The 20240-nt window shown below is 42.7% G+C and overlaps 1 protein-coding gene and 2 long non-coding RNA genes across 3 annotated transcripts in view; all 3 read right to left on the reverse strand.

The window, feature by feature from the left end:
- Positions 1 to 20240, reverse strand: part of LOC134228018 (uncharacterized) — a 593534-nt gene that overhangs the window by 32231 nt on the left and 541063 nt on the right. The window lies entirely within an intron of this gene.
- LOC134227629 (uncharacterized) lies at positions 13347 to 15532 on the reverse strand. Its single transcript, XM_062709262.1, has 2 exons — positions 14725 to 15532; positions 13347 to 14316 (listed from the first exon to the last, which is right to left on the reverse strand). Exons 1-2 carry the CDS (start codon positions 15303 to 15305, stop codon positions 13773 to 13775), a joined length of 1125 nt encoding a protein of 374 aa, XP_062565246.1. The 5' UTR covers positions 15306 to 15532; the 3' UTR covers positions 13347 to 13772.
- On the reverse strand, positions 17908 to 19804 carry LOC134220182 (uncharacterized). Its single transcript, XR_009981796.1, has 3 exons — positions 19184 to 19804; positions 18566 to 19113; positions 17908 to 18038 (listed from the first exon to the last, which is right to left on the reverse strand). It is a non-coding gene; the product is annotated as an uncharacterized LOC134220182 (long non-coding RNA).

Consider the following 20240-nt stretch of genomic DNA (forward strand, 5'->3'; position numbering starts at 1 on the left):
TTTCAGATGCCGAATACAAGAACATCATCATTATGTTAGGTAGATTCACTACGGATAAATTACAATATCGTATCACTGCGATCGGATCCGACAAAATGACCATAGACCAATTGAAATGTTTCTGCGCAAATGGTGAAGAGTGACAAATCGGTATGGTCCGGTGTTGCGCGGCTTATTAATCTCATTTTGCATGGAATACACTAAACTGTTGTACTGCCGTCATACATGCGACAGTTATGCGTATAGGAATGTAGGAAGTGCAGGCAGTGTAGGAATATCATATTCATCTACAATACCAAATCGTTGGAAGTTAATACGGTGACCCCTTCCAGTTTCACAGTAGCCGTGCAATCAGTGGAAAATGTTAAAAGCTTCCAATATCTTGGTAGCCAAATGTCGTCAGACGGCGGTACCAATATCGACATAGGCGCACGGATCAAGAAAGCAAGAACTGCCTTTGCGAGTTTAAGAAATATCTGGAAAAACAGGCAGATAAGTAAACGCACCAAAATACGAATTTTCAACTCTAACGTGAAATCTGTGCTGTTGTACGCTAGCGAAACATGGTATTTATCAGTGAACTGTCAAATTGCACTGTCGCGTCGGGTCGTCGCGTTTACTCTGGCTTCACCCTAAGTGATATCATCGCCGCGACGGCGACAACTAGTCGCTGCGATTCTATCGTTGGGTCACTTCAGGCAATTTTATATTTAATTCTCCCCCAGACCTAAGCGATTTCATCGCCGCGACGGCGACAACTAGTCGCCGCGATTTCATCGTTGGGTCGCTGCAAGCAATTTGCTATTTACGCTTCCATATTACCGACGACAGAATCGCTGTCGCCAAGCTATAGAATCGCGTCGCAACTACCGCATCGCGTGTGTTTGGGGGAACCTTTACCCCTCCATATCAACGGCGACAGAATCGCAGTCGCCAAGCGATAGAATCGCGTCGCGTGTGTTTGGGGGAACCTGGTGAAAGATTAAGTTCGGCGATGAAGATCGGAAAGCGAAAAGTCTGACCGTTGGATTCCTATTGGATTAGGTTCTGGAAGTCGTCCGGGACAATGGCAGCGCGAAGGAGATGTGGTCAAGCTAGAGCGACGTTTTCACGTAGAAGTCTGTGGCCAGGCAAACGCTCCTGCGGAAACAGCTTGGTCGCCTACGGATGAAAGAGGGAGCATCGTCCCACCTCTTGACGCTCGACGATTTGGTAAGGCAACTCAAAATGGCCGGTGCGAAGTTGGAGGGCAGAGATCTCGTGTCTCAGCTGTTCATTAATTTGCTGGACTCGTACGATTCCCTCGTAATGGCTCGTAACTCGTCAAGCAACGGCTGCTCACGGAAGAGCAAAAACGAGCGGACCGCATGGACGCGACCATCGACGACAGGCCGGCGGCGTTTGCGAGCCATTAGCGTTACAAGCGTGCAAAAACCGGCCACATGAAGAAGGGCAAGCAAGCTTTTTAAAAAGTATATGCTGCCACGAACGAGAAAGAGCCGTGACCACTTACCAGCCTTCCACGTCAAACGGTGACATCCTCCATTTCAAGCTGGAATCCATTCGAAGTTGGATATCGCTTGGTGAAGGATTGTTGTTACGCGATCGTCTCGAAAATAATTTCATACAGAAGTGGAAGTGATTCATAACGGAGTTATAACAGTGTATACAAAAACGATTTGGTAGTGAACGTAGAGAATAGCAACTGATCGGAAATACGCTAGATTGGTAGCAAAAATTGACTAACCGGTGGAAAAGACGCCATATTGATTTCAATAGGAGAAAAAGTGTGAAAAGAGAGAGGGAGAGAAGAGGGAAGCAATGATGGGGTCTTTCCACCTGATCCGTCAATAAATGATGGGTTACGAAGTTGGTATTTGGATGCAATCAACGACGGAACAAGAGGACAATTCACGGGAATGAACGACAGGAATGGAGCTGAAGCCACTGCACGAGAAAACTTCACCTACACATGCAAAGACAGTCCGCCGTACAGGGTTTACATGGAGCTGAAGGACAAGGACAGCAAGATCAACAAGTACACCGTGGGTTTGATGATTCGAAAACATGAAAAATTCAACAAATACGTGACAGACATGAAATACACTGGCGCACGAAGAATCATGGTCTACCTGAGCAACTTTGAGAAGGCAAATCAAATGGTCGAAGCGCTCAACGCAGTAGATTCGCTCTATCGAGCCTATGTACCGAAACATTTGGTGGCGATAACAGGAGTCATCTCAGGAATTCCTGAGGAGATTACAGACGACGACATACTCGATGGCATCGATTGCGACGTACCAGTTCTAGGAGTCAGACGACTAACAAGAACGGCAGAAAAAATACCTACAACGAGAGTCAGTGTCTCATTTCGAGCCAATCAGCTACCAGATTCAGTTCGACTCTTTTGCTGCAAAAGCACAGTTCGGCCTTTCTACCAGGGTTATCGTTTGCGGGAAGTGCTTGAGATTTAATCATCGAGAGAGTAACTGCAAAGGTCGTCGGCGGTGTGAGAATTGCACTGAGCAATACGACACAAGTGAGGAATACGTACAGTGCAAGAATAAGACCAAATGCGCCAACTGCAACTCATGGGAACATTCATCGAAAGACAACGAATGCCCGGAAAGGGAACGACAAGCCAAAATCAAAGGGCTCATGGCTAGGAAGAACATCACATACACGGAAGCGAGGGAAATCATACCAATCGTATCGGAAAATCTCTATGAACCGCTGAACCATCGGGATGAGTTCCCCACGGTTTCAAACTCCTTTGAAAACATGACTAGTGGAAGCTTCCAATGGAAGAATCCACTAAGGGAAGAATGGATTAAATCAAACCAGGAAAGGAAGGCAATCAAAGCAGCGATTGAAATTGAAAAAGAGCGAAAGGAGCAACAGAAATCGAAAATGAATGGGAAACGTCAACGAAGCGACACAAAGGAACAACATGTTTTGGCAACGAAGGCACTGAAGACCACTGAAGAACGGAACAGCTTGTTATCAGAGGCTACTGTCAGCACCAACACAGTCGGCATGGGCTTGAATAACCAGCACGTAGTAGGACAACAGGAGAAATGGGAAAACTTCTGAGGCAGACACGGGAAAAAATGGAAGCTAAAGCACAATCTGAAATCAGAAGAGCGGAAGAGAAGCGTCACGCAGATCTTATTAGCTTCTACACCGATTACGTCACAAAGTTGGGAAGTAATGAAACTGCTAAAGCACATTTTAACGAATGCACAACGAAATATTTCGACTTAGCCAATGTTGTAGTACAGAATAATGATCAGTCTGAAGCTGATCAAGAACTAGGATATCAAGAAGTATAAACTAGGAATAATTAAATCACATTCAACAACTCAAATAACTTAAAAATAATTCAATCTAATGTTCAAAGTCTTTCTAAAAATAGGGCTGAAATACATAGAATAATGACAAGTGAGGGCATAGACATCGGTCAGAGGTTTGGGCAAATGAGAACCACACAAATACCAACAAGTACAATATAACCGGATACCATACAATCACCGATTCAAGATCGGACGGATATGGTGGAGCAGCGATATTGCTATCGACTAATTACAATTACATAGTTCATAAACTACCAGTTACATCGGATATGACCCAGGCTGTGTGCATTGAAGTGTTACCCAAAAATATGACGGTTCTATCCGTTTATATAAGCCCATCCATCACGCTAGACGACTTCAACAAAGACATCAACACTATCATAGATTTCGCAGACAAATTCCCCAAAGCCGTAATTGGAGGCGATTTCAACGCCCACCATCAAGCATGGGGAGATGAACGTTGCGATAGCAAGGGAAAAGGCCTGGCAGAAAAAGTAGACTCAGCCCAACTGATCATATGTAACGATGGGACGCCCACCTTTGTTCCAGTACAAACGGATAGGAGATCCAGTGCCGTAGATATCACTTTCTGTACGCCGAATATATATCAAGAAATAAATTGGACAGTTACGGATTGGAGCATAGGTGGACATCACATGGTGATAAAAATTGTGCTTGGAAAAAGTGAAGAGAGCAGATCACATGTGTACATTAACAGGAAAGAAGTCCTGAAAAGCATTTCCGCTTTGGATTCAACTGATATCAAGCATGTGGAAGATCTAATAAGTAAGAACAGAGAAATCACGAGACGGAATAAATTCCAAACTACTCGAACTCCGAAGTATTGGTGGTCGGATCAAGTTGATCGAGCGTGGCGGGACAAAACGGAGGCACGACGTGTATTAAACCAAACATCAAGTCAGGAGAATCTCTTGTTATTGACGGGTCACAAAAGGCGAAGAAAGGAGAACAACTTATTATTCGACGTCAAAGAGGCTGCTGAGGCCTTCTTAGATACACACTTCGAGGGACACAATGTGGTACAAACTGGAAGCTACGGAAATATTGTTGCGTTTCCTCTAATAACCAGGGAAACATGGAAAACCATCGTCTCAAGTAAAAACAAGAGATCAGCTCCAGGGGTGGATCTCATCTCCTACGAAACGTTATCTAGCCTAAGTGCGGAGGCTACTGACGAAATCGTCAAGGATATCAACAATATGTGGCACAGAGGCGCCATAAGCGATACCCTAAAGGTGATTAAAATCGCCCAGTACCTAAACTAGGTCGGGATCAATCGACGCCGGAAGGCAAGCGGCCTATATCACTAGTTCCGACTATCACAAAAGTTGCGAATACAGCAGTTCTCCAAAAGTTACAGAATTTCCTGGAGGAGAAAAACATACTTCCTTCAAAATCATTCGGATTCCGACGTCACATGTCAACTACGACTTGTGTGGCATATCTCATCAACAACATTAAAAAGGCGAAAAGAGAAGGAAAAGTGGTAGCACTTGTTGCAATCGACCTGTCCAATGCATTCAACGCAGTGAAAACGGACAAATTAGGCAAAATACTGGCCGATTTAAGAGTACCAAATGAAATACAAATTTAGATTGAATCTTTCCTAAAGAATCGTAGGTTACAACTTACGATGCGAACTGGATGCATCGAAAGAATAGTAAGCAATGGATTACCTCAGGGAGACGTCATGTCTCTCACTCTGTTCAATAATCATACGCTTGGATTGCACAGCATAATGGTTGAAGATGTCGAGCTAGTGCAGTTTGCGGATGATTTCGGTATCGGTAAAGGCAAGAATCTTTCAGAGGATACCAACAAAGCACAACGACACCTGGACCGTTTCCAAACTGAGGCGGACAAACTAAGCCATAAAATAAATGCCCAAAGAAAGAAGAAGGCTGTTTTGTTCCAAGCGAACAATAAACAGCTATCGCTCCAGATTAATGGACAAGATGTGGAAACAGGCTGGTATATAAAGCATCTGGGAGTCCACTTGGATCGGACCCTAAGTTTCGGAATACATGTCAGGCAGTTAGGAGAAATTCTACGAGACAGACAGAACATGTTGAAAGTACTGTGTGGCATTAAGAATGGTAGTCACCCGCAAGTGACAATACGATTGTATGAAGCATTGATTCGAAGCGTGGTGGAATACGGATGCACGGCACATAACAACGCCTGCCAAACAAATTTGAAGAAACTGGAGACGGTTAGTGCTATCGGAGTCTTTTTTTTTTTTTTTTTTATAGAGGGATGAAGGCAAATCTGCATACAGACACCTGAAATTATCACTCAGGAGTGGGGTTGGCGCAGTTGGCAGAAGGCCAGACCGCCGGACCCACTAAACCCACCCAAGCAACAGAAGGTTACTTGAGTTACCCTCTCTTCTAATACACAATTCCCCAGGACTACCTTTCAGTATTACTTCTGTGGGGAAAAGCAGTATTAAAATTACTCCACCCAAAACCACACTTTTGACGGTGGCTCTCTTCGATGTTATGTCATCCGTCTCAGCCCTTTGGCTCCCTCATGGGTGCCAGCAAGCACACAAGAGCGAGGGCCCTTCGGCCCTGTACGTTTTTTTCCTTGTGCCATTCAGCAACGCATCTACTTTCCTCTTTATTTTTAGAGCCATTTAGCTCTCAACGTGCTCGCAAGCTACTCAGATAGTCCCCGGCGGCTGATCTACCCTACTCCGACGGGGAGTCCCCGGCGGCGGAAGCTCCCCGATACCGACGACCCGCATTCGTGGATGGCTGTTACATTACCAACACTACACATTCACCTGGTATGCATGTTCATAGATCCGCTCAAGTCCTACGCACATTCTCACTTCAACGGGTGACCGGACGAGTGCCGAGGTCAGGCCAAAGATTCCGGGTGGAGATAGCTTCCGGTTCAGTGGTGCCCCGACGACCCGAAGCAGGTGCATTCACGCGGCACGATCTACTCAACTGGTCCCCGGCGTTGGACCCAGCCTACCCGATTAACCGATTTCCCATGAACTGCGCCTTTCAGCTTCTTGCTTAACCGATGAGCCATTCAGCTCTCACCTTGGTCGCGGACTACTCGGATAGTCCCCGGCGGTGGATCAATCCTACTCCGACAGGGAGTTCCCCGACGTCGGAAGCTCCCCCGTAACCGACGACCCGTCTCAACGGGTGACCGGGCGAGTGCCGAGGTCAATCCAAAGATTCCGGGTGGAGATAACTTCCAGTTCAATGGTGCCCCGACGACCCGAAGCCGGTACATTCGCACGCCACGGTCTACTCAGCTGATCCCCGACGGCGGATCTAACCTACTCCGACGAGAAGTTCCCCGAAAGTGGGAGCTCCTCCGAACCCGGCCGTTTCGCCACGTTCTGCGGCTACGCGCTCGCCGCAAGCTGAATACAGTTGCGACGCTGTCGTTCCCATCCATTATCGACATATATATTCACGACTTCCACGACTCATGGTCCGCTATCCGTAACGGCTGCCTGCTGCTGCTCTATGCGCCAACTTCGTTGCAGGATGTCGGCTATCCTGGACGTCGCTCTTGCAACCGCTCTCCACTGTTCTGGGTTCTGGCACATTTTTATGACGATGTTATCGGTGTTGGTGTCCGTTCCGCATGCCCCCAACATCGCACTCCTCTCCGTTTCGAACCGAGGACATGTGAACAGGATGTGTTCAGCCGTTTCTGTCACGTCTGGGCATTGCGGACAGGTGGGAGAAGCCGCGTGACCAAACCTGTGTAGGTACCACTTGAAGCATCCATGGCCTGTTAAGAACTGGGTCAAGCCAAAGTTTAGCTCCCCATGAGGTCTGCTAATCCATGCCGACACACTTGGGACTAAGCTGGTGGGTCCACCTTCCCTTAGGCGAGTTGTCCCACTCTCTCTGCCATTTGGCTACCGTTGCTGCCTTTATATTCCTTCGAGCGTTATCGGTGCCCCTGAGGGCGTAGCACTCCTCGTCTTCCTCTACCACCAGTTTGATAGGCATCATGCCCGCGAGTACACATGCCGCTTCGCGAGATACGGTGCGATATGCGCTGATAACTCTCAGGCACATTAGCCTATGAGTACTCTCCAGCTTTCGCACGTTGCAGTTTACGCTCAACGCTGACACCCAAGCTGGTCCTCCGTATCGTAGTATTGAAACCGCCACGCTTGCCAGCAGCTTGCGCTTGCTGGAGCACACCCTAGAGTTGTTCGCCATCATCCTCGATAGTGCCGCTATCGCCGTCGACGCGCGCTGGCAGGCGTAGTCGACATGACTTTTAAAGCTCAACTTGTCGTCGAGCATCACCCCAATTGTTTCAGAGATCTCTTGGAGGTGATGGAGTCTACGTGGAAAATACTGGACAACGGTTTAGCATTAAACTGGCGTTAGAAACAAGCATTACATCAGCGGAAGTACTAGCGATATCCGAAGCAATGCAGATCATCGAAAGGCAGCAATTGCTCAATTATGTAGTCTACACCGATTCCAAATCATCTTTAATGATATTGGACAACGTCATAGAAGATAGAGAAGGAGAATGTGTAATTGTACAAATACTAGAAACGGCACAGAGATAGAATACCAAATTTCAGTGGATCCCGTCACACGTGAACATCGCAGGAAACGAAATAGCAGATCGTCTGGCCAGGAACGGGTTAACTAGACCATTCACGGTTAGTAGAAACCCATGTTTGCTGAAAGATGCACTGCAGTACCTAAAAATACGTAAAGCTGAAGCAACAAATACATGGTACCATGACTACTCACGGGACAAAGGACAAAAATTTTACGCTGTAATGAAGAAATTTGAATACTCACCATGGTTCAAAGGATTAAACATTAGTGGCAAAGGAATACGACTCCTGAATAGACTGATCAGTGGTCATGACTATTCCAACTACTGGTTACATAAAATGAAGATTGTCGAAGACCCGAACTGCGACATGTGTGATGAAGCAGAAAATGGAGAGCACTTAGTACTACATTGCCCAAAATTTGGGATGCTAAGAAGTGAATACGACTTTGATGGACGATTTGGAAATTTGACGGAGCTTTTCCGAAATGCGATAACAACAAACAATGATAAACTACTTGAACAAATTGTGGACTTCTGCAACAAGGCCAAGCTTAAATTGTGAAGCAAATAATTGCTATAAAAAGACAGCAGGGCATATAGTCTGAGCTACTGGCCCTTTCGAGCTTGACGCTCAAGCAAAAAGAAGAAGAAGAAGAAGCTGGAATCGGGAGCAAGTGACCATTTGGTGACAACGTTTTGCCTTTCTCGTACAACAAAGTTGTACCGAAAGGCTATCATTTCACTCCAAAATCGATCTTTTTATAGAAGTCTCGGAGACCTACGATGTTATATACCAATCGACTCAGCTCGTCAAACTGAACAAATGTCTGTCTTTCCGTGTCTATGTGAGAGTGTGTGGATGTGTGTGTATTTTTAATGAATTTATGATTATTTGTTATACATTAAAATTGCACATACAAAGCACTTTGATGCTTATTTTGACCCCAAAATCCCTTAAATTTCCAACTTTTACCATTGAGTACCCTTCTGTGGATCCACAGTGAAGAGATAAACACAATTTTAGAACAAGGAAGTGCACCGGGTTTGGCCAACTTAGTGCCCAATTTGGCCAACGCTGAAAAATACATATTTTTCCAAAATAATCGATCAGTTGAAAGCAGTGTTGAAGCGTGAGGGATATATTTATTGTTTGAACTAATAAAACCTTTGCAAATTGCTTCATTTTTGGAGTTTTTCGCAAAATTGGCCAAATTGGGAACATGGCCAAAACCGGTACAGTTACCCTGTCTAAAAGATAAAATGACAAATAGTTTGGAAACGCGCGATATATGGGGCACTAGGGCAAAACGAGCTCAATAACTACATACAGAAGCGTTACACGTCCATGAAACAGCACTCACTGAATTCTTTGCAAAATTCCCTTCCGAATTGGCACTTGTTTTCTTCTGGAAGTTGTTCGTGAAGAAAGTTATCAATTTTTTCCTCCTTTGAAATCGGATTTCCTCAGTACAGGTTACCTACGAGGATCCACAAAAATGAGGCACCGTCATAAACTAAATGAAAAGATTCGGATACTGAAAGGAAGAAGACGTTAAATTTCAATATAACAAGCGTGTTGAAAGTGAGAGGAAGAAGAAAGTTAGTGAAGAATTTCAATGGTTAACGTGGATCCCTGAGCGAAATTGGAGATGTTAAGAAGTTTCAACTAATTGTTTGTGAAACTGGCAACACTGAAAGAGGGAAGTAAAGAATATGTTGGGAAGAAAGGAGCGCTAGAATTCAATACTAGAAAGTAAGATTTAAGACGTGAATTTATAAGGTGAATAATTGTGAGAATAATAAATTAAATAATTTATAGCTTTGAAGCTGATCAAAACGAGATCTGCTGTCAAATGGTATTTGAAGGTGACTATTCCCAACAAACTTCAAAGTTTCTAAGGTTATCAAGTGCGCGCTATGGACCAGAAACAAGTATGGAGAATGGAATAGGAAGATACGGAGAGGCGAATAGAACGCGAGTATCAACAAAGCTTGGTGGATATTGAAGAGGAGTATAGAAATCACTAAGCGCGCACAGCAGAATCACGTTTACAATTTTCGATAGCTGCAGGAGTGTTAGGAGTAGTTCCATGGAAATTAGATAAAAAAATGTAAGAAATCTGATCAGGTCAAGAAACATTCAGACGTGTTGCTATGTTAAAATGATGATGATGATGATGATGATGATACTACCATCTATTGTAGCAAGGCACCTGCCGATAGCACTGGCCATATCTGACAAACGATTTGATCATGATTATACTATTGTATGTATTTCATCAAACTCCTGTATGAAGGGCCAAAAATGGGTAGGGTGGTTCCATAAGCAAAGACACTTATGCGAATCCACGGGATGAATGGAGAATCTCCTTCCAGAAGAAAGTTCGTACACACAAAATTATAATCTAGCCCTCGTTTCCCAGATTGACCCAATAGATGGGGAGAAGAGCCCGCCCTTTATCCACGAGATGTTAACAATAGGAAGTTGGCGATTCCACTCTTCCTATCCAAATCGCTTCAATCGGGTGCCCTGATGGTTTCTCTTTTTTTTTTTTTTTTTTTTTTTGTCAGTGGTCATATAATTTGGGAAATATTTATATATATATATCATGTATCCAGTATTTTGCGCTCGGTAATGGCGGCCAAGTGAGCGCCTTTTTGACATTCAAGAGGTAGAAAATATTTACATATTGCAATCAATGTAGGCATCGATTACATGAAAAATATTGGCACTCATCATGTCTGCTTGAACGGATTATTTTGTTTACCATCATAAGTCAAAAATTTCCTTTTTTGATTTGTTTGTTCTTTTTTTATTCGCTTGAAATCTGTCCTGTTTTTATTTATGCATTTTTATTTTCCAGTTGAAGAATCCGATAACAATAGGCATACTTTATTGCTTCGTATTTAACCTGTTCTCCTTGTATGTTGCAGCGAGATGCAATCGTAACTGAAAACTGGAGATTCAGCCGTCAGACGGACTAGATAGTAGATGTACTTAACGGACCGTCCAAACTTCGTACACCCGAAAACCTGGGAGAGCTTGACGAACATTAGGCTTTATTTGTATTCGATGGTTTCCGTTCAACGGACTTGTACATCCTTGTACAGGCATGAACAACAGGAACTTTCTCAAAACTCAATTTTAAGTTTGCGAAAAGTATTTTTCATTAAAACTACAGAGTCATGTACAATCAATACTTTGGGCAAGTGTATCAGTTCAGCATTGCTATTTCAAAAATAATTGTCCTTCAATCTCTGGTGTCTATTGATAGAAGGGAACTTTGTCTGAATCCATAAACACGCCTGTATCTGTGTTATTTGTGTCCGTTGTATTCAAATAAGTGACCATCATCCTAGTATTGAACACTACTGACTCTCCAAGTTTTCTGCTAGTTTTAGTTGTGGCTGCATTTCACTGCTATTGTGAGTTCAGGTTTGTGGTTCAGGTTCAGACAAAACAAAAGGGAGTTCGGCTGCATATTGCTTGTGGCTAACGAATTCTTCAACTAGAAAAGATGAATATTGAAATTAGAATTGTGGCGAATGAGAGAAACAAACATATCAAGGAAGATTTTTGACGTTTAGGGAAACAAATTGTTGATTCAAGGCAGAGCGGATGAGTGCCAATACTTTTCATTGAATCGAAGCCTACATTGATTAAAATAGGTAAATATTTTCTACCTCTTGAATGTCAAAAAGGCACTCACTTGGCCGCCATTACCGAGCGCAAAATACTGGATAATGGAATTCTCTCACCAAGTTTTAATTCGTATATCCTGGATGAGGGAGGACCTTTCTTCAACATCAGCTAGTTTTAGATTTGTGCTGTCTTCAGAGATGGAAAACCAATAGTTCGGGATATTCTTGGATAAATTGCAAAACAGACTTCTTGATTTCTGAAAAGATGAAATAACAGGACAGATGGCAGTATCATAGGTAATTACGTGAGCGTCTTGATTAAAATGAATATGACGTGTTGCTATGTTAAAATGGCCCATTAAGAGAGAGTGTTAACATTAACATTAGTAGGTGTTTGCTATCATGGGAACCAGCACTTTAGTTACAATTGTTTCTTTTTCCTAATATTCACTCCAAACAAGAGCCCTAATTTGAAGACGTTTTAAATAAAACTTGCCCGTTTCTTGTTCGCGTTCGTCTTTCTGATTTAATCCGAGTTTACATCACAAGACAAGAGTAATAAATGGCTACAGCAACCACGGCGTGCTCTTGAATATGCAGAAGGTGCTGTACATTGCGGACCTTTGCGACAACCTGCTGTCGGTGAAAAAGCAGACCGCTGCTGGTGTTGAAGCGCTGTTCCTCCAGGGCAAAGCGGTGCTGAAGAAGGATGGCAATATCATCGCTACCGCTCCGATGAAGGGCAACATGTACGAGCTTGATATCAAGCTGCGTAGCTCAACGGCTATCCTTTGCCAGGTGAAACAAAACGAGCTGTGGCATCGTCACCTGGGGCTGAGACATCTCGGCCAAGGAAGAATGGTCAAAATCGTGCAGAAGAAGATGGCAACTGGTGTCTACTTCAAGCCAGGCCAGAATCAATTTTGCGATGCGTGCGCCTAGGGTAAGCAGTGTCGGGACCATTTTGATGAAAGTCGGTGAACAAGCGAAATATTCACTTTGTTTTTTTAGATCATCTTGAACTTTTGCTACTCTGTCTTCTTTCACCGGAGAGCATTTCTTATCTCATTTTTTTCACAATTTTTTCCACCTATCTCTTTTACACAAAAAATACCACCGCATGTCCAGACCGACTGCGCCACGTCGTGGCCGAGCAAATGTTTTAGGTCTTAGGACATCCGTCGAATATCTGAATTCTATTCGAATGCTTTGAAAGTCGATTGCTTTGATTGGAACATCAAAATTCATTCAAATAAGTCCTGCTTTTTATTATATTTTTATTATTCAAATGCAATATGCTACTACCACAGAATCTATTGGCGCTCGCGACCAACTGGCTGATCTGTTTACGAAGCCTCTGAAAGCAACCCAATTCCAACTGGCTGACATCAAACTCTCCAAAACCAAGATTATTTTATTAGCATTAGCACTTTCATCCGTCACCACAGATATAGATTTGGGACTAATCACTATCACTTAGATGAAAGCAATGCGCTCTCCAATAGTCGAGATCTGTCCTGGCCACGTCCTTGCGAATGCTGAGGAAGGGGAAGGATGGTTAGTTGGACACCTACTTAAGAAAGATGCAGAGAACTCTACGACCTCTCATAGGTGCCACGGGAGGTTTTGGGATTGTGTGGGAGGTTATAACAGTAGGAATCGCTCAAAACCAAGATTATTTTATTGAATAAGAATCAAGAAATGTATTAAAAATTTGATTTTGGCTCCGTGAAGCTTCAGCCTTCCAAATAAACAAAAAATTAATTAATATAAAATAATAAAGACACATTATATTTTGTGATGATTAGCTTCTTAGGATTCCGAAACATAGGCCAATAATATTGACAAATTTAACATTTAAATCAAGTGTAGACATACCCTCTATTCCGGTACTATTCCTCCTTATATATTCCAAAGCGGAAATGTAGATTCCCATTGTGCATGAACTGATCTATGAATGCGATTGTCATGAACTGCGGCAAGTCGAGGTGCAAATTCGAGCCCCCCTCGAACAGGACACTTCCTTTAACGATCCGATTCTTTTGTTCGGACTGCGGGTTTACCAACTCGATGAAGTAATCGTACCACCCTTCATATCCGGCCGAGCACTTGATAAGAAAAGTACCAATAAATCCTTTATTCCTTTTTCCATTAATCGTTACTTCCAACTGCCATGCAACTCCGTTATCATCATTCATCTTGGGTGAGCGCTGGCTTGCAATTTTTGGATTCGTATAGAGCAAGGGACATAAAACAATGGCCGATATTAAACTTCCGCATCTCGACCAGTTCCTCTCGGAGGGATCTAATTTTATTTTTGTATTTGTTTACCATCAGTTCATAGCAGCTCCGCTCGGTTACCGGATCTTCTGGTCCGATACCGCATTTTATTCGCAGTAGATTATCTTTCTCGATAAATCCAGCACTTTGCAGTTGGGGCAAATCTGTTGTTAGCGCTTTTGATATTAGGTGCGACGACGTATCTGGCAACTCAAAGGGTATCTTCATTACGACATTCTTCAAAGGCAGTTTGTTTAGAATTTCCAATTCGAGCAAGAAATTACCGGCCAGTGTTTCTATTTTGTTTGGTTCTATAAGCAACATCAGTTTACCCGCTTGCTTCATCTGTAGGTCCCATCGGATGCCATAACGATCGATGCAGAAAAATTGGATGGACCGTTGTTTTTCAATTTTGAGTTCACGAATACACGTTAAAATCGTTGGAAGCAGTGAGCTGAAATAGAAAAAAATAATGGTTATCAAATTACATAGCTATATTTATAATAAAGTCGACAATGGTCTCGATCATTTTCAGTGAGAGATTGATTCATTTGTCAAACACTCATTTCAGAAAAGTTGTGTGTGATGGACTTTTAACGCCATGTTTCTCAGTCCAATAAAATTGCGTAAAGTATATTATCGATAGTTATAACAAGTTTTTTAAGTCTATTTTTTGTAACTAGCGGGTTAACTCCATATCTAATGTGTAATTGTAAATAATGTTTTATTAAAGGAAATTTAAAAAAAAGTCAAATAGCATTCCTACTATCGAGATGTATTCCTTGACCTTAGTTTTTTTTAAATACCAGTATGGAAAAAAATTACAAGGAAATCATATTTGAAAACCTTAGAAATTAATTACCAGGTAATAATCTCGTTTTCCTGATGCGAATCTGGAGCTTTGTTCACCGACCTGGCCATCCCATCGATCTGTTGGTTGATCTCGACTTGCTGCGCCAGAAATTCTCCTTCACTGAGGCTGACAATTTTTGCCAAGATTTGATCCCGGTTGTGAGCCTTCAGCTGCGTAGTTAAAACCAATGGCTCCAGCTGTTTGGCCAATTTGCTAGATTTTTCCGTAACTTGAAGCCTGGCGTCCACCAGAATCCGGTCCAAGCGTTGCATAACTGAAGCTTCAGTCTTCCGAATGTTTTCCAGTCCCGAAAGTCGATCTTCCACATTTTCGCGCAGCGAAATGATGTGCTGGTTGAGTGTGTTCAGTTTTGACCGTGTTTTCTGGAATCGCGCCTCATAGACATTTTTTACGGTTTCAATTGGGTGCCGATGATGTTCCCGAGAACCAACCAGACATTCCGAGCAAATGACTAGCTCACACATTAAACAGTACAGATCGCCTCGTTTGGTGACATGGGACGAGCAGGATTTTCCGGTTCGACGAGGGAGATTGGTCATCGACGCCGGAAGGAGTATCTGATCGGTCATCGTTTAAAGAATTCCGCATATATGGAATATAGACAAATAGAAAATAAAATATGTAGCCGAGGTTTTTGCCGTCTCAAATGGTAGCACAAAAGAAAACTTTGTACGAGAATTGAAGAACGAAACAACATGTAGCCATGTAGATTATGTGGCTGGCTTTTCCCGCCTTTTCACGAATCGCACGAGACGTTTAAAAACAGCTGATTTTGCCGATCTTTGACAGTTTGCACTAGGGATCCTCATGAAAACATCGAATAGAGATGAGTGAAGTTTAGCGCTCGCACACTAATGTGCAATAGACGAATCCAAGTAAAAATAAGAAGAAGACACACGACGGTGTTAACTTTGACAGATCCTACAGCTCAGCATAGGGAGATCATTTTAAAATGCTTATAATAAATTCTAGACAAAATGTAATTAAAATCTGATTGATGTACGGTACGGAAAAAGTTCTGAATTACATATCTGAAAGCTTATCTTAATTTTTTGAATATTTTCCAAAAATGTATCTATCATACAGTTCGGAACTTTTTCCGTATCATACATCAATCAGATTTTAATTACATTTTGTCTAGAATTTATTATAAGCATTTTAAAATGATCTTCCTATGCTGTGCTGTAGGATCTGTCAAAGTTAACACCGTCGTGTGTCTTCTTCTTATTTTTACTTGGATTCGTCTATTCGTCATGTGTAAAAACATGTTTGTTTTTTTTTTTCTTTCCCTTTTTGTGGCACAGACCTGTTGGTCCATCACTGAAACTGAGTGTGAAGTAAATTTAACCATGGTCGCGTAGTAAAATTCACAATATCAACATGTTGTTAAATGAAATGCACAGATATTTAAAATAACTACAATGTTTTCAAAAATACCATAAACTTTACCATGTGCATGGTAAAAATTACAAAACATTTTCTGTCATCTTTCCCTCTCGACAAAATCAAAGCTGTCCATACAGTTCCTTTGTTAAGGCCACTTTACACCTCGGGAAAATTTTCCGCCGGATTTTTGTCCCTGTGCAATTTAAAGGGGGCCGGGATTTTGATTTTCCGTGTCCAAATCCCGAAAACATCGCTTATGCAAAATTGCATGGGGAAAAATTCCGCGGACCAAATTCCCGAGGTGTGAGGCTACCTCAAGGGGTCAACCACTCGGCACAATGTGCCCGCGGCACAGTATAGCACACTTTCGGCACATCTGGGCACCCTTTCTAGTTTTGACACCTGAGCTTTCAGTGTCAAGCACGAATGTCAAGTGTTTGAAATGAAACAAAAAAGTCATAAACAAACACAAAACACTTTGCTGAGTACTGAGGGTGCTCCGCAATCTCCGTTAAGTTAACTAGTATCTATAGGTTTTTCAGGACATCCTGGAGCATGATATTAAATTTTAACTGTCTTCCAAGTCGACAGTGGGCGACAGAACGAAGCAGAAAGACGGCCATATCATGTATCTTCCCGACGAACGACAAACTTTTGGGAGCTGTTCATCCAGCTGCTGGGCATCGACGTGAAGAAACCAGACAACATACCGCTTTACAAGCTGGCTCACAGACGTTTGAAAACATGTTGATCACGAAATGCTGGAGTTTGGCAACTGGTAACAATCTCGGGTTCATTTCATGCATGAAGGCTGTACTCCAAGGAAGGATTCGATGTGTTAAGCTGCTACTATTCGCTGTGGATTCTCCGTCACTCCGATAGAGACAAACACCGGCAGGAGTTTTGAAGCTGAGCAGTGGGTCCGTTTTTATAGAAGACACGTGTGACAAAACGATAGAACAGTATTCGGGGCACGGCTGCTAAATAAGTCAGCACCCTGTGGTAAGTGGTAACATTATATTGTGCATCCCGAAGGCTGGTTTACAGTTCAGAAACGTATCACGGAATTTTGCTCCCATGCATTTTTGAAGGAGTAGGATTCAATTCACAGGATTTTGGCACGGAAAACAAAATTCTGCATCTTTAAAAATACATGTGAGACCAAATCCTGTGACACGTTTTCCAAACTGTAAACCAGCCTTAACGCACTGTGACCGGAAGCAATAGCATCGCGAAACAAAACGGCGTACCAAAAGGGGATTCGTTCCAAATTCCTTTCCTTATTTCCATTCAACTTTTCTTAAAATTTTGTTTGTTCTTTATTTAAGTGAGTTTTTCTCAGAAGACGAACAAGACGAAAGAAGTGGACGAAAACTACATCGAGGATTTGATAAACTATTCCTAATCGGTCATAAGCTGCGAATTCCACTACAAGTGACATACGCCAACAGTAATTCGCTAATCAAAGTGGCTGGTTGCTCCGGAAGTGATACCAACAGGATATGATGATGAGTGTATCAGTAGGCGATACTTAACAGTACCGACTGCGCCACGAAGCAAAGTGAAATATAAATCTACACCATGCACACCAATATACCCAAGTATCATCATATGCGGAAAAAAAATCTTGATACCAATGCTGTAATTGAATTTGAAAGAAGAGGACTCACGAAGTCTTTATTAGACTGGAGGAAGTGTAAAGAGCGTTTGCCTTGCATTCGACAGATTTTCCATGGGGTCCATTGCAAATTTTGTGCTAGCGTATCAAATCATCTCAACGAGGAACTAAACATGCTAAATAGCTTGTAACCCTATATTTATTCGAAGAATTTAAAAACAAATTAGAAATAATTTTTAACTTACATTCTCTGAAAAACGGCGCTAAGAAGATTGAATTTCCAGTGCTTATTAAATTCCTTGTCCGTCGGTTTAGGGAAGATATCTTCTTCTTCTTATTGGCATTACATCCCAACACTGGGACAGAGCCCCCTTGCAGCTTAGTGTTCATTAAGCACTTCCACAGTTATTGACTGCTACGTTTCTAAGCCAGGTTACCATTTTTGCATTCGTATATCATGAGGCTAGCACGATGATACTATTATTCCCAGGGAGTCGAGACAATTTCCAATCCGAAAATTGCCTAGACCGGCACCGGGAATCGAACCCAGCCACTCTCAGCAATCAGCATAGTCTTGCTTTGTAGCCGCGCGTCTTACCGCACGGCTAAGGAGGGCCGCTTAGGAAGATATATAATGGGTAATTTTCAACCCACCTCCTCCCTATGTCAACTTTTTGTATGAAATATCTGGAAACTTTGTATGGACCGTCACACGTCGGTCAACCACTGTCTGCTTCTCATTTAGTCACAACAAGTTTAGTCTCATTCCGCCACAACCCTCTGTCTTCTCATTTAGTCTTGCCATCCCTTGAATCATTACGTTACCTTAGCCAATATGCATAAACTCTACTCAAATATATGTGAAAATTCAAAGATATTTGCACCAGTACGCTGAAAGATTTGATTTAAGAGTATTTATTTATTCAGGTTTGTACTAATGACACACTGGGTGGTATTCGTACCATGGTACAAGTTGTACCACTAGTGTGTTATCTTGTACCATGCCGCCACTTTGATATTTCCTCCCGAAGTTGTTGAGAGGGTGCTTTTGGTCCGGGACGACAATCGGAAGCATCAATTTCAGTTGTTGCATTTAGACAAACGGTTCCGCATTACTCGACAAGGTATGCTCGGCGATGTATCGTTCCGGAGCACTTCCGAAAAGATTAGGCATGGGACTCCGGTTCAATGGTCGTCGATGGGATATGACGGAGGGTTGATGGTCCGAGTTCGTGCGGCTGCTAATTAGCTGGAGATTTCCCAGGATCGTATAATAGCGCTGGCAAAGGATGAACGTGCATCGGTAGCTTGATCGGTAGTGAATATTCGGGATTTATATTGCATTCATACAGAGTGGCAGCAACATATATTGCCTAATACGGAGAAAGGTGAAACGGATTATATAAATATATTCGCAAGGCTGATTAATTCTAAGAAACTTACTTGTGGGAATAGTAATACGCCGGTAGCTTTTGTGATTATAGCACCCGGTTTCGATGATAGTGGCAGCGATGATTCAGTTGTTAATTTCCCGCACCACATGGGTGAAGCCAAGGTTGTCGAAATATTAGACATATTTTTATGTTTTCCTGCGTGTTTTTATTTAAACTTCCTACGGTTGAATACGGAATATTTCAGCTGCGATTAATGTTCCTTATCGGAAATTCAGAAATTCCTGTTTTTGTTATTTATTTACACATTTTTCCCGTGATGCCAAATAGGTAAATATAAAAACCAGTGCCGCCAGAAAAATTATTATTTTTTAATCGGCACACTTCGGCACAGTTAACGGCACAGTGGGCACAATTAGCCATTCTGAAAGTGTGCCGAGTGGTTTACCCCTTGGGCTACCTTTATAGGTAGCCTCACACCTCGGGAATTTGGTCCGCGGATTTTTTCCCCATGCATTTTTGCATATGCGATGTTTTCGGCATTTGGGCACGGGAAATCAAAATCCCGGCCCCATTTAAAATGCACGGGGATCAAAATCCGGCGGAAAATTTTCCCGAGGTGTAAGGCAGCCTTAAGGTAGCCTCACACCTCGGGAATTTGGTTCGCGGATTTTTTCCACATGCATTTTTGCATATGCGATGTTTTCGGAATTTGGACACGGAAAATCAAAATCCCGGCCCCATTTAAAATACACGGGGCTCAAAATCCGCTGGAAAATTTTCCCGAGGTGTGAGGCAGCCTTTATGAAGTGATTTAATATTGCGCACTTCCCACCTCGTTGGACTCCGCACTTCAGAAGTGCGAGGTAGTCATAAGTGCGAGATGTCAAAATCATTTGTTCTCCCGGTTGGCGGGCTGATGAATCGGGTGAAACGGGTTGGCGCCAGCGAAAGTTGTTTATGTTTTCAAATGAACACGTGGGCTCGGCAGGGTTGCCAGTACATTTGTTTGATAAAACTCTAGAAAAATAATAATGATTTGTAGCGAAAGTTAATCTTTTCGCTACTTCCATGTTAGTTATAATTTGAATTCTTTGTGGAAGCATATT

Source organism: Armigeres subalbatus, chromosome 3 (genome assembly GCF_024139115.2).
Source record: "Armigeres subalbatus isolate Guangzhou_Male chromosome 3, GZ_Asu_2, whole genome shotgun sequence".
Taxonomy (NCBI): domain Eukaryota; kingdom Metazoa; phylum Arthropoda; class Insecta; order Diptera; family Culicidae; genus Armigeres; species Armigeres subalbatus.